Here is an 18,744-nt window from a genome sequence, read left to right as displayed (position 1 = left end):
TGAGGTGGCCGGCTGTCAGTGATGTGGTCGGTCCCTCAATTGATCTGACTCTTTACAAGCTTATAGGCTGCTTCTAAGTCAATACGCTTTGTTGAATGGACTGATTGTCCTGGAGAAAATCTACCCGTCTGGTTGCTAAGAGTTGTCACCAACTTGATAGCACATAATCCAAAAAGTGTCCAGCAGGAGCTGCAGGCTTTTCTCCAGTATGTGCTGCTTTGCATTTGGGGCAGGACTGGGACTTTGGGGGGCGTTGAGCAAGGGAACTGACTTCCTTCATCTTGAACGCCAGTCAGTCAGTTCTCCAGATGTGAAGAGCTGCCCACACACAACGACAAGAGCACAGAGACACCAGCAAATCATGTGAAGACCGCTTTAGTAGAAGGATCATATAAGCATTTATTTGGTTCCATGCTAAATAAAACCCAGTTTTAAAAGCCCAGAGGGTGGGGAGCCACGGTGCTCCTGTGCTGCACCAAGGCGTCCGAGATCAGCTTCATGCTGGTGAAGACCTCTTCCCAGCTGGCAGATTTGGCTTCCTGCAGAGATGCCTGCACTCGCTGGAAGGCCTATGCAGAGAGAGAGAAGCCTGGATCAGTCCACCTACGCCGGGGAGAAAGCCTCCCCCAAATGGAAGACAGGTTGTGCAGTGTTTTTGTAGGAGGGTCTCACCACATTCCCTTCTGGCAACAGGGTGCAAGCCACGCTATTATCCCCGTGAATAACAGAGGTGGAAGGGACCTAGTCCAACCCCCTTATGCTACCGCAGACACATGGCTGCCCAAACTCTTCTTAAAAACCTCCAGTGTTGGAGTACGCACAACTTCTGGAGGCAGGTTATTCCACTGATTGATTGTTCTCACTGTCAGAAAATTTCTCCTTGGTTCCAGGTTGCTTCTCTCCTTGATTAGTTTCCATCTGTTGCCTCTTGTCCTGCCTTCAGGGGCTTTGGAGAAGAGGTGGACACCCCCCTTCTTTTTGGCAGCCCCTCAAATATTGGAACACTGTCACCCCCAACTCCTCCTTTTGAAGACCCTCTTCTCAGAGGTGCTGAATCAAGGGGGAAGGAGTCTGGGCATAAACTGGCGCAGCGCACCTTCAGGCCAGCCAGAGGAGTTGTGATCCGTGGTGAGGGGGCTGCCCCTTCAAGCCTAGCACAAGGCAAGGGTCCCTGATGTGGCTTCTGCGCTGATCTGTCTGGGCTCTAAGAAGGCCCTCAGCTGAGGTCAGAGCCAGACAGCTGACAGGAAGCTGTGGCTACTGCCAGGTGTTTTGCCGAAGCCTAACCCCTCCATTGGTAGGAGGGAAGCAGGGGCTGTCATGCTACACCTTGCCTCGTGCCCCATAGCTTGGGAGGAGACGGCCAGCAGGCTGCAAGCGGGAAGGGGCAGCAGATAGGGGGTCAAAGCCGGCAGGGCCCCGAGCAGGCCCCCCCCAAACTAGGAACCCACCAGGCAAGCAGCGCTGCCCAAGAGCAATCGGAGCCCGGGAACTGCCCCTGTCTGTGTTACCTGCAGACACCACGTCTGGCACAAAAGCTTCTCGTGCTGAGCGGTGGGCTGGCCCAGGGAGAGGGCGCGGCTGGCCCTGGAAGGGGAGATAGATGAGGCTCCTTTCACAGGCACCTGCTTCCCATCCCATCCCCCCTCCTTCCTCCTACCTGGATAAAGCCACGGCCATGGCATAGGTGTCTATGGCAGCATCTGCCACGCGCCTCAGGTGGAACTGCTTGTCTGGGGAGAATCCCGGAAGGGCAATCAGGCCCCTGGGCAGCTCTCACCTTGCACCTCCCTCCGGGTGACGTCCAGCTTCTTTTGCAGCCACCCCCAATGTTGCTGTGGGTCCTGCAGAGCAGCCCCCCCCCACACACATTTCCACAGTGGAAACATCTGTCACTTTGGCTGGTCTGGGGCTGTGAATTCCACCTTCCACCACCCCCACCCCACCCCCGAGAGAATCAGCCTTGCTTCTGGAAGAGTCCAGCGGGGGGAGCCTCTGGGCCCCAGGAGGGAGTGGGGACGATGGGTGCCCAGGATGCCTGGCAGAGCCGCTCCCCTCAGGGCTTGTACCTGTCACTGCTGTGCCGTACTTCAGGAGCAGACTCTCGATGGCCTCTCCAAACAGCTCCACGGCTCTGGTGACCTTGCAGGGGAGGAGAGACATGGGGGGCCCTCAGCTGAATGTGGCCCCATGATCCCCAAGGCAAGGGCCCTCTCCTCCAGATGTTCCCCACCCCCCTCATGTCTTGCTCAGCTCTTCTTCTCGCGCCAGTGGCTGAGCCTGAGGCACCAGTGTGGGGCGTCTGTGGGGAAGGGGCTTGGGCATCGCCTGCTTGCCCCCAGAGGAAGAGGAGGCGTGTAGGAAAGCCATCTTGGCTTCTTTCCTGGGGACACCCAGGAGCCACCCCTGGAGGAGGGCAGCCGCTCTTGGAAGCCCCTCAGGGCATCTTCTAGCCCTGGAAGGGGGTCCAGAGAGGAAAGGGTTTGAGCAGAGCTCCGTCCAGAAGGGCCCTTGGACGAGGCCCCCGGCAACTTGGAAGGGTCCCAGCTGCATGGAAGGCTCCTTCGGACAGGAGCTCGGGCGCCCGGAGCAGAGAAAGCTACTGGGCTGCCAACTATGCCCAGAGGAAGCTGCCTGCCGTGCTGAGCCTCCCCTGGCTCTCTCACCAGAGCAGCGCAGTCCTCCAGTTCTGGGTGGACGAGACCCTGCAGCGTCTGGCCAGTGGGGACCCCAACTTTGCTGCAGGAGAGAAAGTGGGGATCTGCTGAATAGGAATGTGGCACGGGGGGGGGGAATCAGAGCGGCACCTTGGAAGCCCTGGGAGGGCCACGGGGGGGGGGGGTTTCTTCAGTGCAGCTGTTGCGGAATGGGAGAGCCTCCTCAGCCCCAGATCCCCCCCCAGGGAGGGAGCCTCACCGTTTCGCTCGTATCACCACCTCCTTGTAGATGGATCCCATGTGCACCAGGGGGTCGGAGAGGTTCTTGCGCAGGCCGCTCAGGGCCTGCCCAGCATACTGAGAGCAGAGAGCAGGTTCTGTCCTGGGGCAGCCTCCCCAAGCGGTCGGAACTCCTCCCCCCCACACACACACACTTTAGGGCGCCAGGGTGGGATGGCTGAGCTCCAGGGAAAGGGATGCTCTGGCCCGGCAAGTGTGCAGGGACCAGAGCGTGCTTCGGCCGGGCACCCAGGCAAGGAAGGGGTGGGCGCTCTGCCAGGGCTTTAAGGGGGAGGCCGCTGCTTGAGTGCCGGGGGGGGGGCAAGAGGGTGGCTGCACAAGCTGGAGCAGCAAAGGAGCGGAAAGGTTTCATGCTCAGCCTTGGGGAGGGCAAAGAGCCAGGTTGACTCTGAAGGGGGCTCTCTCCGAAAGCCCCCCCGAGAAGTGGCTTCTCAAGGTGGGGAGGGGATCCCAGCGCTTCGGGCACTGCTTGTCCTGGACGGGCTGCCCGAGAGGACCACACTGGCCGCCCGAGATGGCCTGACTTGCCTCCATGCCTGACAGAGCCACGAACAAGCGCAGAATGTCGTTGGTGCCCTCAAAAATGCGAAAGATCCTCAGGTCACGCATGACTTTCTCCACGCCGGTCTCCTGCCCAGGGAAACCAGCAGCCTGCAGGGGGTCCTGCTGGGCCCCGACCCAGCCTGGGAGGAGTCCGTTCATCTCCCGACCCAGGAGACCCCGCCCAGCCTAGCGGGACTTACCTTCATGTACCCCATCCCACCCAGGATCTGGATGCCTTCGTCGGTCACAGTCCAGGCCGCCTCCTGGGGACACGAACAGCAAGGCTGACTGGCCCAGCCCCCCACCCCCACCCCATGGCCAGGAAGGGTCAGCAGCTCCGGCTCCAAGAGGCTCTGGAGCTGCGGCCAAATGCCAGCAGGCCAGGCACGGACACTTGCCCAGAGCCAGTTGGAGCCTCCCGGCCCAGAGGGTGCTCCACTTAAACTGCAGGGTGCCAGTGGCCAGCCGCCTAGCCCCCCTGCCCCCCACCCACCGGGGACCAGGGCAAGCCTCCACAGCTGCTGCTCACCCTCCTGGAAAGCAGGGCTGCCCCCCTCCCAAGCCACTCACGGAGGCAAAGATCTTGCTGATGGCCGCCTCCAGCTTGTAGTCGGGCGCCTTCATGTCCATGTTGGCACTCAGCACGTAGGCCATGGCCTGCAAGGGGCAGGGCACTGCTGGGCAGCCTCACACCTGGGCCCTGCCCCCCCAGGCTCTGCCCCCCCCACAATGGGGAGTCTGTGGCAGCCGCCTGAAGCCCATCTTGCAGGCGATTTTATACTGGCCGAAAGTCCAGGAGGGGGGCACCCAGGGCCGAGGGGGGGGACCCAAGGGGGGGCTGGCCGGCCACACTCACCTCAGTCACATAGAGCAACAAGGCCATGTGTGCCAGTTTCTCCTGAATGCCCCCAAAGCGGCTGATGGGTTTTCCAAACTGCTGCCGGTCTGCCGCGTGGTTCACCTGCACAGAGCCAGAGTAAGCAACCTCGGGGGGGGGGGGCTTGGCCCAGGGGAGGGGCCCCCTACCGCAGGCACGGTGGCCTCCTTGCCAGCATACCGCCTTGAGGAGGACACCACGCATGGTGCCGGCCAGTGCTGAAGCCATGCCGAAGCGGCCGTTGTTGAGGATGTGCATGGCTACCTGGAAGCCTCTGCCGAGCCCCCCCAGCAGGTTCTCCACGGGCACCTTCACATCCTGAAAGTGCACCTCGGCCGTGTTGGAGCACGTGATGCCCATCTTCTGCTCCGGAGGGCCGCTGCAGGGCACAGAGGGACCAGGGCAGATCAGAGCCAGCTCAGCTGGGCGATCCTCCCTCTCTCCCTTAGATGGGTAGGGGGGCTTGCAGGGGCAGCAGCCTCTTCCCACACCCGAGGGGACAGTGATGAGTCTCAGAACAGATGAGGGAGGGGAAGGAAGGCCCAGGGCTGCAGCACCTTCCCCCGCTCTCGCAGGGGCCCCTCGACTCACCTGCTCACCCCCCCAAAGGCTCGCTCCACAATGAAGGCCGAGATCGTCTCCCTTTCCTCCCCCGTGGTGACATTTTTGATGCGAGTCTTGGCAAACACCGTGAAAATCTCTGCCGTGCCCCCATTGCTGGAAGGGAGGTGAGGAGGACCAGGCTAGTGGCTGGCCACAAGCCATGGAGCCCAGCGACCAGCCTGGTAGCCCCCTGCCCAACTCAGCGCCCCCCCTCCCTCCTCCTCACCTAATCCAGATCTTGCTCCCATTGAGCGTGTAGAAGCCCCCGCAGGGGCTCAGCTCGGCCACCGTCTGGATGGAGGCTGCGTCCGAGCCGCTCGACGGTTCGGTCAGGCAGAAGGCCGCGTACACCTCGCCTGGGACGAGAAAGAGGGGAGCCCGGTCTTTCTGGGAGACGAGGGCAGCCCTGCCAAGGGCCCGCCAAGGACCCCCCTCCCCGCCCTCCTTCCACCTGGAGCTCTCTGGCCTTCGGAAATGGTGCCAAGAGGCTAACTCTTGCTTCCAACCATGTTTTTTTTGGGGGGGGGCAAGAGTCCAGACCTAGCAGATATTCACACATACAGGCACATTGTGTGTTGAGATCTGGGCCCGCTCCTGCCCCTCCCTGGCTCAGCTCACGCCGGGTACAGCCGTCCCTCCACCTTGTTCCTTCGGTATGGGAGGCCCCTCACCCAGCCAATGTGCTTTTTTTTAGGGGGGGGCTCAGCCTACCAGATGCCAGCCTGGGGAGGTATTTTTCCTTTTGGCTCTGGTTTCCGAAGAGGAGGATGCCCTTGAAGCCAATAGACTGGTGGGCACCAAGGGTGACGCCCACGCCGAGATCGTGCATCCCAACCACCTCCACCATGCGAGCGTACTGCCACGGAGGAGGAGGAGGAGGAGGAGGAGGAGGAGGAGGAGGAGGAGGAAAGACAGCGTCAGGGGGCTGCGAGGCGGCTCAGCCACCCCCACCCCCCTATCCTTGGCCTCGGGGCTCTCTAAGCTTGGCTGTCTCTGACCAGGGAACATGTGCTCAGGTGGAGAAGCCTTCTTTGCGCTCTGTTTGCACACAGTGGCTGCCCCGCCAGCGTTGGTGGGAATGCGGTTTTCTCCTGGCTTGTTCCTCGGTTGGGCCGTTCCTTGCTTGATTCTTTCTGGGTTGTTAAGCAGGGTGCAGCAGCAGCAGGCAATCAAGCAGCACCCAGATCAAGGCGCTACCAAACCTACAGGCAGTCCTTGGCTTACAACCATTCGGAGTTACAACAGCAATGAAAAAAGTGACATGATCGTTTTTCACTCTTACGACCGTTGCAGCATCCCCATGGACAAGTGATTAGAATTCGGGCGCTTGGCCTGTATTTATGATGGTTGCAGCATCCCAGGGTGTCGTGATCCCCTTTTGCGGCCTTCTGACCAGGAAGGTCAATGGGAAGTCAGGTTCACTTAACAACCATGTGATTAACTTAATAGCTGCAATGATTTAACATTTAATAATAATAATAATAATAATAATAATAATAATAATAGCAATAATAATAATAGTAGTAGTAATAGTAGTAGTAAATTTGGTGCGCCAGTTGCGGCCCTATCTGGACCGAGATGCCTTGCGCACGGTCACTCATGCGCTCGTGACCTCTCGGTTAGACTACTGCAATGCTCTCTACATGGGGCTGTCCTTGAGGACCACTTGGAGGCTTCAACTGGTGCAGAATGCAGCCGCGCGAGTTGTGATGGGGGCCTCCCGATACTCCCATATAACACCTCCGTGAGCTGCATTGGCTCCCGGTTGCCCTCCGGGTGAGATTCAAGGTGCTGGTGATGACCTACAAAGCCCTAAATGGCTTGGGTCCAGGATATCTGAGGGAACACCTGCTGCCGGCATCAAGTTCCCTTCGTCTTGTGGGGAAGGGGAGGGCCTTCTCAGGGTGCCGCCGGCAAAGGATTGCCGGCGGGCAACACCCAGGAGGAGGGCCTTCTCTGTGGGCGCGCCTGCCCTCTGGAACCAGCTACCCGTAGAGCTTAGGACTGCCCCTGATTTCCGTTCGTTCCACCGGGACCTGAAGACCTGGCTCTTTGAGCTTTCCGGCCAGGACTGAGGATTTTTTAATTTTTTAACTTATTGTAATTGGGTTTTTAATCAGAGATATAGGGGTTTTAGATTTTAATCAAGGAAAATTTAATCTATTTTAATTGCTATTAATTTTTGTATTGTAATGTTGTTTTAATTGCCTTGTGAACCGCCCTGGGTCCTACGGGAGAAGGGCGGTATATAAGTTTAATAAATATAAATATAAATATATAAATATAGATTTGGAAGGGACCTTGGAGGTCATCTAGTCCAACCCCCTGCTCAAGCAGGAAACCCTATGGCTGTCCAGTCTCTTCTTAAAAACTTCCATTGTTGGAGCATTCACCGCTTCTGGAGGCAAGGAGTTGCTTCTCTCCTTGATTAGTCTCCATCCGTTGCTTCTTGTCCTGCCTTCTCCTGTGCTTTGGAGAATAGCTTTGTGGCAATAGATTTGTGGCAATGTTAGATGTTTTGTGCCAGCCATTGGCAGTAACCCAAAAAGGTCATCAGATGGGAGCAAAGAGGCTTCTTTGCTTTCACTGATGAGTCAGGGGTCTCAGACCCCTGCAGCCCCATTGGAGAGAGTGTTTTATCGTTAGGGAGGGGCCGAGACCCCCCATAAATACCTCTGCTCAGGGGTTGCTCTTTGTTCTAGCCCTTCTCATCTTTCTCTCTTGCATGCATTCTCTCTCTATCATACAAGCATGGATGCCTCCATGCCATATAGCTCTTTTTATATAACCTATCGATGAATAAAGCTTCATAATGACTGCATCTCTGCATCCTGCCTTTTTTACTTGGAAGCACCTTAACGACCCATCAATCTCTCGTGAGAGCTGCTTACAGGCAAGAAAGGTTGTAAAATGGGGCAAAACTCACTTAACAACTATCTTGCTTGGCTACAGAAACTCTGGGCTGAATTGTGGTCGTAAGCCTGGGACCACCTGTTCTGTTTATAAACAGAGCCCAAGCCCGCCCGTCCCCCCTTCTAGTGCTAGTTCCCTAGTTGGGTCGTGAAAGTCTGCAAGGAAACAGCCAGGCCCAGAGAGCACCCGGGACCCCCCAGGACAGCCCAGAGCTGCAAAGAATCTTTCCTCTTAGTCCCTTTGTCTCCCCCCCCCCCCGGCCAGCAGCAATGAGGAAGAGGGCCCTGGCCAGCCTTTCCGCCCTCCTCCCTTGGATGCTGGCCCAGGGAGCAACGGGGGAGGAGGGAGCTTGCCTCTTCTGCATCGCAGACGGGTGGGGGTGCTCCCAACCCCCAGCGGTGGGGGAGGACAGACCAGGAGGACCACCTGCTTCCCTCCAGGAGTCTCCCAAGGGCCTCACCTGGGTGTTGGTCAGCCCGATGCCCCCCAGCTCCTCGGGCACCTGCAGCCCGTAGCAGCCCATTGACTTGAGGCCTGCCACGGTGTCCTCTTCGATGCTGCCCAGCGCTTCATTCGCAGCCGCATCGTTGACTTCCTGCAGGTGTTCGGACAGAAAGGGAGCCAGCACAGCCCTCCAGCCAGGACGTTCTCTCGGGGGGGCTCGGGCGGAGGAAAACCTCAGTTGGCCTTACCTCAAAGAATCGGGCGCAGGGGTCCACCATGGCTTGCAAGACCTGGGCCTGCTCCGGCGAGAGAGCTGAGGGCAACGGAGAGGCTGCCAGGACAGGAGGCTCACGGCCAGCCCCGAACACCCGGGGTCTGGTCAGCTGTCCTGCCTCGCAGCACCCTCGAATCCCTTCTCTCTGCCCCGACCCCCTTACCTGAGGGGAAAGGAAGGAGGTTTTTCGTCTCCAAGTGTCCGTTGAATAGGTTTTCCACAAACGATGTTGATTCCTGGCGGAAAATACTCCTATTTAGTCTGGTCCTGCCTTCTCTGCCATTCTCACAGACAGACACACGTGTTGAAGGTCAGAAAGCGGAGTTGGTGGGGAGCACAGAGCATGCCCCCTCCCCCTCTGGGAGATGCCACCCTGCATCACTCGCCCCAGTCTCTCTTCAGGTGGGGTCTCTGTCTCCAGGGTGCCCCCGGACCAGGAGCCACAGAGGTTTCCCCATCCCGGTCTAGATGGTCAAAGCCGCTTCTAGAGGAGATGCAGCCATCTCGTTGGCTGGTCTTCCTTACCTTCTTGATGAGTTTAGAATATCTTACTTTCTGGTTGGTCACAAAATAGGAAGGAGACAGCAGCCTGCAAAAGGAGACGCCATCCAATTGGAAGGCGCGAATGGGCCTCTGCCAACCCCTCGAACTGCCGAGAGCTTAGGATTTCGATCTGGAGCAGAGATTCAAACTTCCCCAGCCCTCCTGGGGCTCTTCGCCCAGGCTTTGGCCAGGATGCCAGACGCCCTCCGTTGCTCCCCACTGGCTTTTTCACGGGCATCTTTGGGGAGATTCATTTAGGCCCCCATCTTCTTTGGTTTTATTCATATGGAGCCCCAAATAAGCCAGGCACAGATGTTGTGTGAACCTGGGCTCCTGTGTGTTTTACAGCGTGTGTAGCCTTGGAACAAATTTCAGGGCAGAAATCGTTGGGCTGTGGCTGCTTCTGTAAGCCTGACTCCGTCTTCCCTCCCAGGTCGATGAAAGGGGCTTCCACCAGCAACCCTCTTCCCACCATCTGGCTCACGTCCCCCACCCCCGCTTTTGCTGCTGACCATACCAAGCAAAGCCTGTCAGTCTACGGTGGCCTCTTTCTGACCAACAGGTGTGCTAAATGCACCTGGTGACCAGATATCGGGCTGGTCCACTGCGGCTGAGCCAAAGTACCTGTGCCTGGACTTGGCCAATGACTTGCTGCACAGCTGCCTCCACCTGGCCAGGGTCGCCCTGCCCTCCATCAGCCGGATCATCCTCTCTGTCCTGCTTGGAGAAGCCCAGGCCGGTCGCTGCAGGAAGGAAGGAAGGAAGGAAGAGGCTCCAGGGCAGTGGGTCTCCCTGCAAAGCTGACTCCAGCCTCCCCTTCCCCGTTATCTTCTGCAGCCCTGAAGGGGGCAGCTGAGGTGACCTGACCCCGTGCCCCATGCTCTCTCCTGCAGCAGCAGAAGCCTCTGTGAGGCCGCCGACTGTCAGCCCTTCTCGAGGCAGACCGGATAGGGAACGGGACACTGCAGGATAACGGAAAGACACCTTATTGGGAGGGTCTGCCCACGCTTCCCTTCTTCTTCTGGGTGTGTTTCCCTAACAGCCCCAGTGCCCCTTTTCTGAGGTCATCAGCCTCTTCCCCATAGCAACAAGGCCTGAACTCACGAGGAAGAGCGACACCCGTGGGCTCCAAGGTGCCCCGTGGAACAGGCTGCCTTCCGCAGTGTGATGTCACTGGGCTCCGCAGGATGACGTTCTGTGACATCATCCAGAACCGGGCCTGGAACTTCCCTGGCCGGACGAGGCTTTTTTAAAAGAAGAAGTCGCTACTGAGGGCCCCAAAGGAGAGAGGGGGTGAGGTGGCGAGAGGGGCTCCCAGGAGGAGGCCAGGCGGGGATACACCTCTCCGAGTCGCCCAGAGGTTCTTGCCTTCTTTCAAGGTGAAACCCTTCCACCCTGCAACTGCCCCTTCTCTCTGTGGGGCCAACGAGCTCACCATGCTGGACGTCCTCAGCTCAGTCTCCCCCACTGGGCAGGAGAGCAGACGGGCAGGTGACCTGCAGGCTGAATTGTGGCTTTGGCAGTTTAAGGTCCCTTCCGACTCTATGTTGTTGTTATTAATCATCGCAGTCAGCCAGATGTTCAGACTGGATTTGGCATTTTTGTCTACCTATCAAATCCTTACCGAAGACCTGGGATAGGCAGATGTGGATGTTTGGTGGAATTACAGATATCATCGTAGGATGGAAGCAGTTCCTAGTAAGGCTGCCTTTTGCAATTGAGTAATGGGGATTTTGTCAATGCCGATGATGGTTTCAAGTGGTGCTCCAGTTGTTTTGGGATTGCACCCAAGGCGCCTATTACTATTGGTACCACCCTTGCTTGCCTTTGCCACAGTCGTTCTGTTTCTATTTGTTAGTCTTTGCATTTTGTTATCTTCTCCAGGCACTGTCACGTCCACTATGCAGACTTTTTTGTCTTTCTTATCGACAGTTGTTAAGTCTGGGGTGTTACGTTGCAGATGCTTGTCTGTTTGAATTCTGAAGTCCCAGAGCAGTTTAACTTTATCATTTTCTATGACTTTCTGTTTTATGATCCCACCAGTTCTTGCTTATAGGCAAATTTTATTTATTTATTATTTATTTATTTATTTATTTATTTTATTTTATTACATTTATATACCGCCCTTTCCCGAAGGACTCAGGGCAGTTTACAGGGTGATTAAAAACAAAAATACAAAAGTTAAAAAAAAATTAAAAAAAATTATATCCGTCCCTGAATAAATAAAACCCCAGTTAAAATTAAAATTAAAATTAAAATTCTCAGCCTGGGCCAGAGCGCTCGAAGAGCCAGGTCTTCAGGTCCCGGCGGAATGAACGGAGGTCGGGGGCAGTCCTCAGCTCCACTGGCAGCTGGTTCCAAAGGGCAGGCGCACCCACTGAGAAGGCCCTATCCCTGGGTGTCATCCGCCGGCAATCTCAATATTTCTTGCAGATCTTCCAATGCACCATTGTTGCTACTTTGTCATGCCGCTGCTTGTAGTCAGTCTGTGCGATCTTCTGGCAGCAGCTCACCAGGTGGTCCACTGTTCCTTCAGCTTCTTTGCACTTACTGTCTGTTGCTGTCTTCTCAATTTTGACTTTGTATGCATTTATTGTTATATAAAACTTTTATTCATAAAGCATGAAACTCAGTCAACTGAACACTCAAATTGACTGGCACTAATGGTTGGCACGGGTTGCTGCCAGCATCCTAGGTATCAGCCAGGTACCTCCTTAAAATGTAAGATGTTCCGAGTAGTGCAGTTTTTTGTAGCTTTGCTGGAGCTATTGCAGGAAGCTGCAGTTTCTTGATGTATTTTGCAAAATTTTTGGACATAGTTCCCAGTGCCCCGATGACAATGGGTATCACGGTTACACATTTCATCCATAATCTCGCAGTTTTGATGGCCAGGTTGATGCATTTTGTAATTTTTCCAGTTCTTGAAAAAATGCAGGATTTTGCCTTCTCTCAGCGTGGTGGTCTTCTTTGAGAGCAGAGCCCGTCTCCGTTCTCCCCCAGCCCAGCTCTTCCTCCCTTCCACCTGGCTTGGCGTCCCCCCAGCTGCAGGGAGGACCTGCAGGAGTGCTAGGCCCGGCAGGATCGCTGGTAGAGCGACCCCAGTTAAGTAACTTTAAGTAAATGGTCAGCCTGAACTCCGTTTTGTTTCCCATCCACCCAGCTGGGCTGATGTCCAGGCAACACAAATCTCCTCCCTGGGAGCCTTTAGCAGTCTCTCTCTCTCTCTACCTGCACAGCATCCATCATCCACCGACTGCCTTTTCCTGGCCTGCCTGCAAATTAACCCAGCCTTCCCTGTGCTTCTCCTGCCACCCCTCCCCGAAATCAGTGTGGCAGCCAGAACAGAGCAGGCCGATGGGTGATGGGAACACTAAGAAGGGGCAGACATAACGGAGAGCCAGGAATGTTGATCGGCTCCTTTAAGGTAGAAAGGTCTGGAACAAAACCAAAGGGAGCTGCACGGATGGACTGGCTGACGGCTGCACCTACCTGTCCAGCCCTCGGTCAGCCCTCATCTTCTGCCCCCCCCATTTTGAGGAGGATGATGGCCTTTGGCAGGAGGGAGGGCAACAAAGGCAGGGAAATTCACCCACCTGCCCTTCACACGCCCTGCCTGTGGCAAGGAAGGACCTCCTCCCAGGGGAGGGATGGGCGCAAAGCAGCAAAGGCCATGCCAGGATAGGTAAAGGCCTAAGTGGGGCGCTGGAACCTGCCGTGAACTGAAACGGGCTGGGCTGTGCCCTGAGCGCCCACCAAAGTCTTGGGCCAAAGTGGCAGCTGCAGAGATCGAGAAGGGGGGGCAGCTCAGCACACGACCCTCCACTCTCTGAAATGTTCCTGCCAAGGAGGGACTCAATCTGCAATGGCGGCCAGTTGCCCCCCACCCGGACAGGAGGCCAGCGAGGGTCTCCAGCCGGCCCCTCCCTCCAGCTGCAGGAAGGAGGGGGCGGCAGCAGCAGGGAAGGCCGGCCTCTGCCCAAAACCTCCAGCAAGGACACTGCAGGGACAGTCCGGCAGTTGTGGCAGTGCAGCCTTGGCTCCCTTCCTAGGCCCGGCCTGGCTGCTGGCCCTTTCCAGATCCCCTCTGCAGATGGCCCCAGGGAGGCAGCCCTGGGTCCCCTCGGCCAGTGTGGCGGGAGGCCCAGCAAGGCTTTTAGGGCCCCAGCAGACGCCTCTCCCTCCCCAGGGAAGAGGGGGGGCATTGCTGCCCAAGGGAAGCAGACTTTGGCCTTGGGGGCTATATGGCCCTTCCTTGGCAGCGACTGGACCGGGTCTCCTAGCAACAGCACAGCCGGGGTCACCATGGGCAGGGGGGGGGATGACGCAGACCCCAGGGCTGTTATGAAGGGGAGGACCCCCCCTCCGCCCCCTGAGCTGGTGAGGAGAGGCCCAGTCTGACTCAGGGGAGGCTGAGGACCGTTGTGAGGAGAGTTATGCTTGCCTCCCTGCATAAGAGCCTTGGTGGAGCAGTGGGCTAATGCCTCCTTAAGTAACACCAGCTGCCTGCAATTAGTGCAGGTTCGCATCCCACCAGGCTCAAGGTTGACTCAGCCTTCCATCCTTCCGAGGTAGGTAAAATGAGGACCCAGATTGTTGGGGGCAATTAAGCTGACTTTGTAATAATGCCGCTTGGGGTGTGTGTGAAAGCCCTAACAAGCAGGCATATACATAGAATGAAGGCTACTGCTAAGCTTGTAAGCCGCCCTGAGTCTTCGGAGAAGGGCGGGATATAAATGGAATTATTTTTTTTTTAAAAAAAGGAGGATGCCAAACAGGCACAAGGCTGGGCCATTCACACAACACGTTTCACCTAACTGAAGTAACCCTCTTCAACTACCCTCCCCTAACTCTCCATGCATGTAACATCCCCATGTGGCCTGCACCACAAAAGAGTAACCAATATCCATCAGAATAGAGCTGGAAGGGACCTGGGAGGTATTCTAGTCCAGCCCCCTGCTCAAGCAGGATTGAGCCTATACCATTTCAGACAGGTGGATGTCCAGTCTCTTCTTATAAGCCTCCAGGGATGAAGCACCCACGTCTGAAGGCAACGTCCGTTCCATTGGTTAATTAATTAATTTTCTCCTTAATTCCAGGTTGCTTCTCTCCTTGATTATTGTCGTATTAGATCAATAGAGCCCCCAGCTACGTCTGGTTATGTCTCCCTCCCCCCCCATGCAAACAGAGCACAGACCCCCCCCCCAGGGAGGCGCAAGAGGGTGGGGGCTCCCCAGCCCTCCAGCTGGCTCTGCTTGGGGTGGTTGGCTGCATGAAAAGTGGTCCCCAAGAGCGCCCCCTGGTGGGAAAGGGAAGCTGGGTTTCATCCTCAACCAGGTTTGGGCCTTTCTTGGGTCTCGTCTTTCCCCAGCAGGCCTAGCCAGGCCAGAATGCCAGGCTGCTCAGGTGGTGCCGATCCTGGCCAGGCTACGGTTCGGGGTTGCGGCCCCAGCAAGGAGGCAGGCAGGGCAAACATTAAGCCAAGTGTACTTAAATCTAAAAATTTAATTAAAGTCGGTTGAAATTACATAGTTTGGACCACGTACGAAAACCTCATTCCCGCTTCCAGGCATGTTGTCTGCAGGCGACTCGGGTCCCACTGCGGCTCCCCCTCACCGTGGCTCCAGCCGGGTGGACTCGGCGGGAGGGTTGGGGATTCAAGGGCGCACCAGACAAATGAGGGTTTGCACCATCTTCTAAAAATTTCCTGCCTGAGTGGGATGCGGGTGGGGAGTGGGGCTGGACTAGAAGACCTCCAAGGTCCCTGCTAACTCTTGTTATTCTGTTAAAATGGGCTCCCCACCCCAAGCATCTTGCACTAGCGGGGAGTTGCGCCTATTTTGTGACCCTTTCAGCTGTGCTGATTAAGAGATTGTCTATAAGGATTTGGGATTTTTTCCCTCACCTGGCTAACTTGGCTACTATGATTGCTTTTTATTCACCTGGACATGACTCCGCAACACCCCCTCGGAGTTGGCAGCGAGGGACGGCTTCTCCGCTTGACCCGGGGCAGCCTAGCTGACAAAGAGCCAGTCGGCCAGGGCGGTGGGCAGGTGGGTTGCAGCCTGCAGACGGAGCCACCAGGAGGCTTCCATGGGGGTGTAGCGGCTGTAGGGGTGACGTGCGGCGAGGGCTTCGGTCAGGGCATCCAAGACCGGGGAGATGTCCCGCAGGCCGCTGTGCGCAAAGCCCTTCATCCGAGAGAGCTTCTCCTGGAAGTCGGCCTCTCCGTAATCTGTCCGGACGGCCTCGCTGGCCCCACGCCACATGCGCTCGCCCTCGCCCTCGATGCCCTCGGGGGTCAGGATCCCTGTGGCTGCGACGAAGTTGCTCGGCTCGATGGCCACCACCGAGACGCCCCAGCGATACATCTCCTGCCGTAGGCAGTCGCTGAAGGCCTCCACCCCGAACTTGGAGACGCAGTAGGAGGAGCGCATCGGCCTGGCCATCCGGCCCAGCATGCTGCTCATGTTGACGATCCGCCCTGGAGGGGAGCAGAGACCAGAACTGCTCTGGGGAGGGGGTGACGTCAGTGGGAGAGAACAGCACGGAGGGAGGGGAGCCGAGAACCAGGCAGGTCACCCAGCTCAGGGTCTGGCCTTGGAAAGAACTCCCCAGAGGCTCCACCAGTTGTTCTCTAGAAGGCCCCCTTCCTACTGGGAGGTAGCCAGGCCACAGAGGTAACTGCTTGGGCAGAGTCTCAGTCACTTTTGGGATCTCATTATCCCAAAATGGGAGACCTAAGTGTGGTTGGCTTCTTGCCCTGGGGGGGGGGTAGAACATGCAAGTCCCTGGCAGGCCTCTGCTTTCCCCTCCCTCTTCCTTCTTCCTCCATGCCTGGGGATCTTTCCTCTGCCCACCCCCTAGCCCACCCCTGCTAATTCTTGCACAAGGCACTGCTGGAATGCCAGTGTTACACGGAGGATGCAAACTCTTGCAGACCTGCTCTGTATGTTAACTCTGCCACTGACTCCCCGGGCATTGGAAGTCTGAGTGTACATGTGAACAGAGCCACCCAGCACATCGGCTAATCTTTGCTGGACAGGGCAGGTGCAGGCGGAGCTCTGCTGCCCGTCCACTCCTGTGCAAGGTGCTGTGCCCAGAGGCCAAAGGGCCTTCAGAAGTGTGTCCTGGTGGCCCCCAATCCCTGTAGACCCTCTTTCTTACCTCTGGCCCTGCGAATTAGGGGCAGAAAAGCTTTTGTCACACGGATGGTCCCCCATAAGTTGATGTCAGCCACCCTCTGGTACTTCTCCACGCTGGTGAATTCCACGTCTCCAAAAGAGGCGATTCCAGCATTGTTCACCAAGCCCCACAGACCTGCCCCGCAAGAGAGGAGACCCTCCTTGAGGATTTGTGAGTGCAGGGCAGCTTCCTCCTCCTCCTCCCAAGGAAGCCCATCTCACCAGCCGCCTGAAATGACCTGTCCAGAGAGGCGAGAGACTCGGCAGCACAGGCGGCCAAAGAGTTGGGTGCAGCCAAACAGAGCTGGGGAAAACCAAGGGACCCACACATGGAGCCCAGTTTGGCCCCTGCCCGCTGGGAAGCCCGGCGAGATGCGCTTGTCTGCCAGGTGCAGCCGGCCCCTGGGCAGGTGGGAGGAAGGGCCTGGGGCGATTACCTTGGGCAGGATCCTCCAGCCGCGCCTCCACGTATCGGAAGGCAACGGCCACCTGCTCTTCGCAGCACACGTCCAGCTGGAGGACGTGCATCCGCTCAGGGCCCAGGCGGCGCAGCTGCTGGGCGCCATCTCCTCCTTGGTCCTGTCGGACAGGCAGGGAGAAAAACCATTAAGGGGAGGTCCGCTGAGGGCAAGCCCAGCCCTGTTGGGGCTGATGGGAGCTGTACTGTTGCCTTCCTCCCTGCCCACCTCCCGCAGAGGGCCAAAACTAAGGAGGAGGCATTAGGTGAGTCCCCCTCCCTCCCCCACCCGACTCCTGGAGGAAACCTGAAAGCCTCGCCCAGGTGATGCCAGCCCAGGGTTCCTCACCAGGAGCAAACAGCCGGCAAAGACGGTGAACCCTCTCCCGTGGAGGTGCCTGGCCAAGGCGTGGCCAAAGCCCTTGTCACAGCCTGTGATCAGCACCGCCTTCCCCTCAGCCTGCAGGAGGGGAAGAAGGAGGAACGCCAGAGTGGCATGGATCAGGCCCAAGACTGCCCAGCCACATAGCAGCCGAGGGTCAGAGGAAGAAAACCAGGCAGGAGCCAAGAAGCGAAGACGGCAGCAGCTTCTGCTCCCCCCCCAATGAAAGAGGCTGAGAGGGTGGGGTGAACAGGAGGCAGGGGACACAGCTGTGCCTTGTGAGAGAAGCATGGAAACCCCCGCCCTACGAGGAGGAATTGAGGTAAACACACGCCAGACAGCCACGGTCCAGCCTGCCAGAGCTTTGGCCAAGGACACGACAGGACAAGGAGTTGGACTTATCACCTCCTCCGCTCCGATCTTGCCAGGAATCTCATTCATCACTGCTATGACTCCAAGAATTTCTTAACAGCCTGGCCGGCAGGGGATTTGACCCTTGGCACAGAAAAATGCAAATCTGCTCAGCCACAAAAGCCGCTTCAGACGGCGCTGCTCTCGGATTGCTTCAGAGGAGCAGACGGTCCAATGGCCAGAGAAGACCCAGGGGACCAGGGTCAGCTGCTGCTGCTGCCCCTGCCTGCCCCCCCCCAGGGAGCGGCCTTCTCTCTGGAAGTGCTGCCCTCCGAGATCTGCACCCCATTCCAATAACTCTTCCCGCAAATGGGGAGACTTGTGGGGCTGTTCTTCCACAGGCTTCTTTCGTATTCTCTCTATAGTACGGTACTTCTTAATTCTTTCTTACTGTATAGACTTGGGCAGCCCGTATATGAATAAACTAGACCAAAATCACCTCTCCTGGCGTCACCCAATGTGTCAGAAATGAACCAGCCGGAGAGATGCCGGGAGGGACAGTGACGCAAGGTGCTATCCAGCAAAGGCTTGGGCTTCCGGTCAGCCACGGCTGCCCTCTGCTCTGCGAGCAGGAGCCGAGAGGCCAAGACAACCTCCAGGTGACACACCGGGTCTGTCTGGGAGGTAGTGCCACCCCCCACCCGAGACCAAAGGTGAAAATTTAATTTAATTTAATTTAATATTTGCATTTGTATACCGCCCTTTCCCTGAGGACTCAGGGCGGTTTACAGGGAATTAAAAATCAAAACATACAAAAGTTAAAACCAATTAAAAAGCATTAAATTCACCCTGTACATTAAAACCCCAGTTAAAATTTTCTCCTCAGCCTGGGCCCGAGAGCTCAAAGAGCCAGGTCTTCAGGCCCCGGCGGAATGATCGGAGGTCGGGAGCAGTCCTCAGCTCTACCGGCAGCTGGTTCCAGAGGGCAGGCGCTCCCACTGAGAAGGCCCTATCCCTGGGTGTCACCCGCCGGCAATCTCTCACCGGCGGAACCCTGAGCAGACCCTCCCTGTGGGAGCGCACTGGGCGAAGGGCGTTTGATGCCGGCAGCAGGTGTTCCCTCAAATAACCCGGACCCAGGCCATGTAGGGCTTTATAGGTGATAACCAGCACCTTGAATTTCACCCGGAGGGCAACCGGAAGCCAATGCAGCTCGCGG

The 18,744-nt window shown here is 57.1% G+C and overlaps 1 protein-coding gene across 4 annotated transcripts; it reads right to left on the bottom strand.

The window, feature by feature from the left end:
• Positions 1-174: 174 nt before the first annotated feature.
• LOC308668310 (very long-chain specific acyl-CoA dehydrogenase, mitochondrial-like) lies at positions 175-16,908 on the bottom strand. Of its 4 annotated transcripts, none has more exons than XM_081328112.1 (21): positions 16,773-16,908; positions 16,319-16,471; positions 15,094-15,635; positions 9,779-9,897; positions 8,775-8,847; positions 8,586-8,650; positions 8,354-8,488; positions 5,692-5,836; positions 5,207-5,336; positions 4,969-5,094; positions 4,558-4,756; positions 4,357-4,461; positions 4,071-4,157; positions 3,701-3,763; positions 3,486-3,587; positions 2,917-3,014; positions 2,667-2,739; positions 2,070-2,142; positions 1,661-1,733; positions 1,512-1,587; positions 175-569 (listed from the first exon to the last, which is right to left on the bottom strand). In XM_081328112.1, exons 2-21 carry the CDS (start codon positions 16,372-16,374, stop codon positions 432-434), a joined length of 2,478 nt encoding a protein of 825 aa, XP_081184238.1. In that variant the 5' UTR covers positions 16,375-16,471; positions 16,773-16,908; the 3' UTR covers positions 175-431. The 4 variants fall into 4 exon arrangements, with proteins under 4 accessions (XP_081184238.1, XP_081184240.1, XP_081184239.1 ...); XM_081328114.1 differs by having other exon boundaries at positions 15,094-15,467; XM_081328113.1 differs by lacking the exon at positions 4,071-4,157.
• Positions 16,909-18,744: the final 1,836 nt, after the last annotated feature.

Source organism: Vipera berus, assembly GCF_964194415.1.
Source record: "Vipera berus genome assembly, chromosome: 5".
NCBI classification, from domain to species: domain Eukaryota; kingdom Metazoa; phylum Chordata; class Lepidosauria; order Squamata; family Viperidae; genus Vipera; species Vipera berus.
The sequence above is the reverse complement of the archived record's forward strand: the minus strand, read 5'-3'. Positions and strand labels throughout refer to the sequence as shown.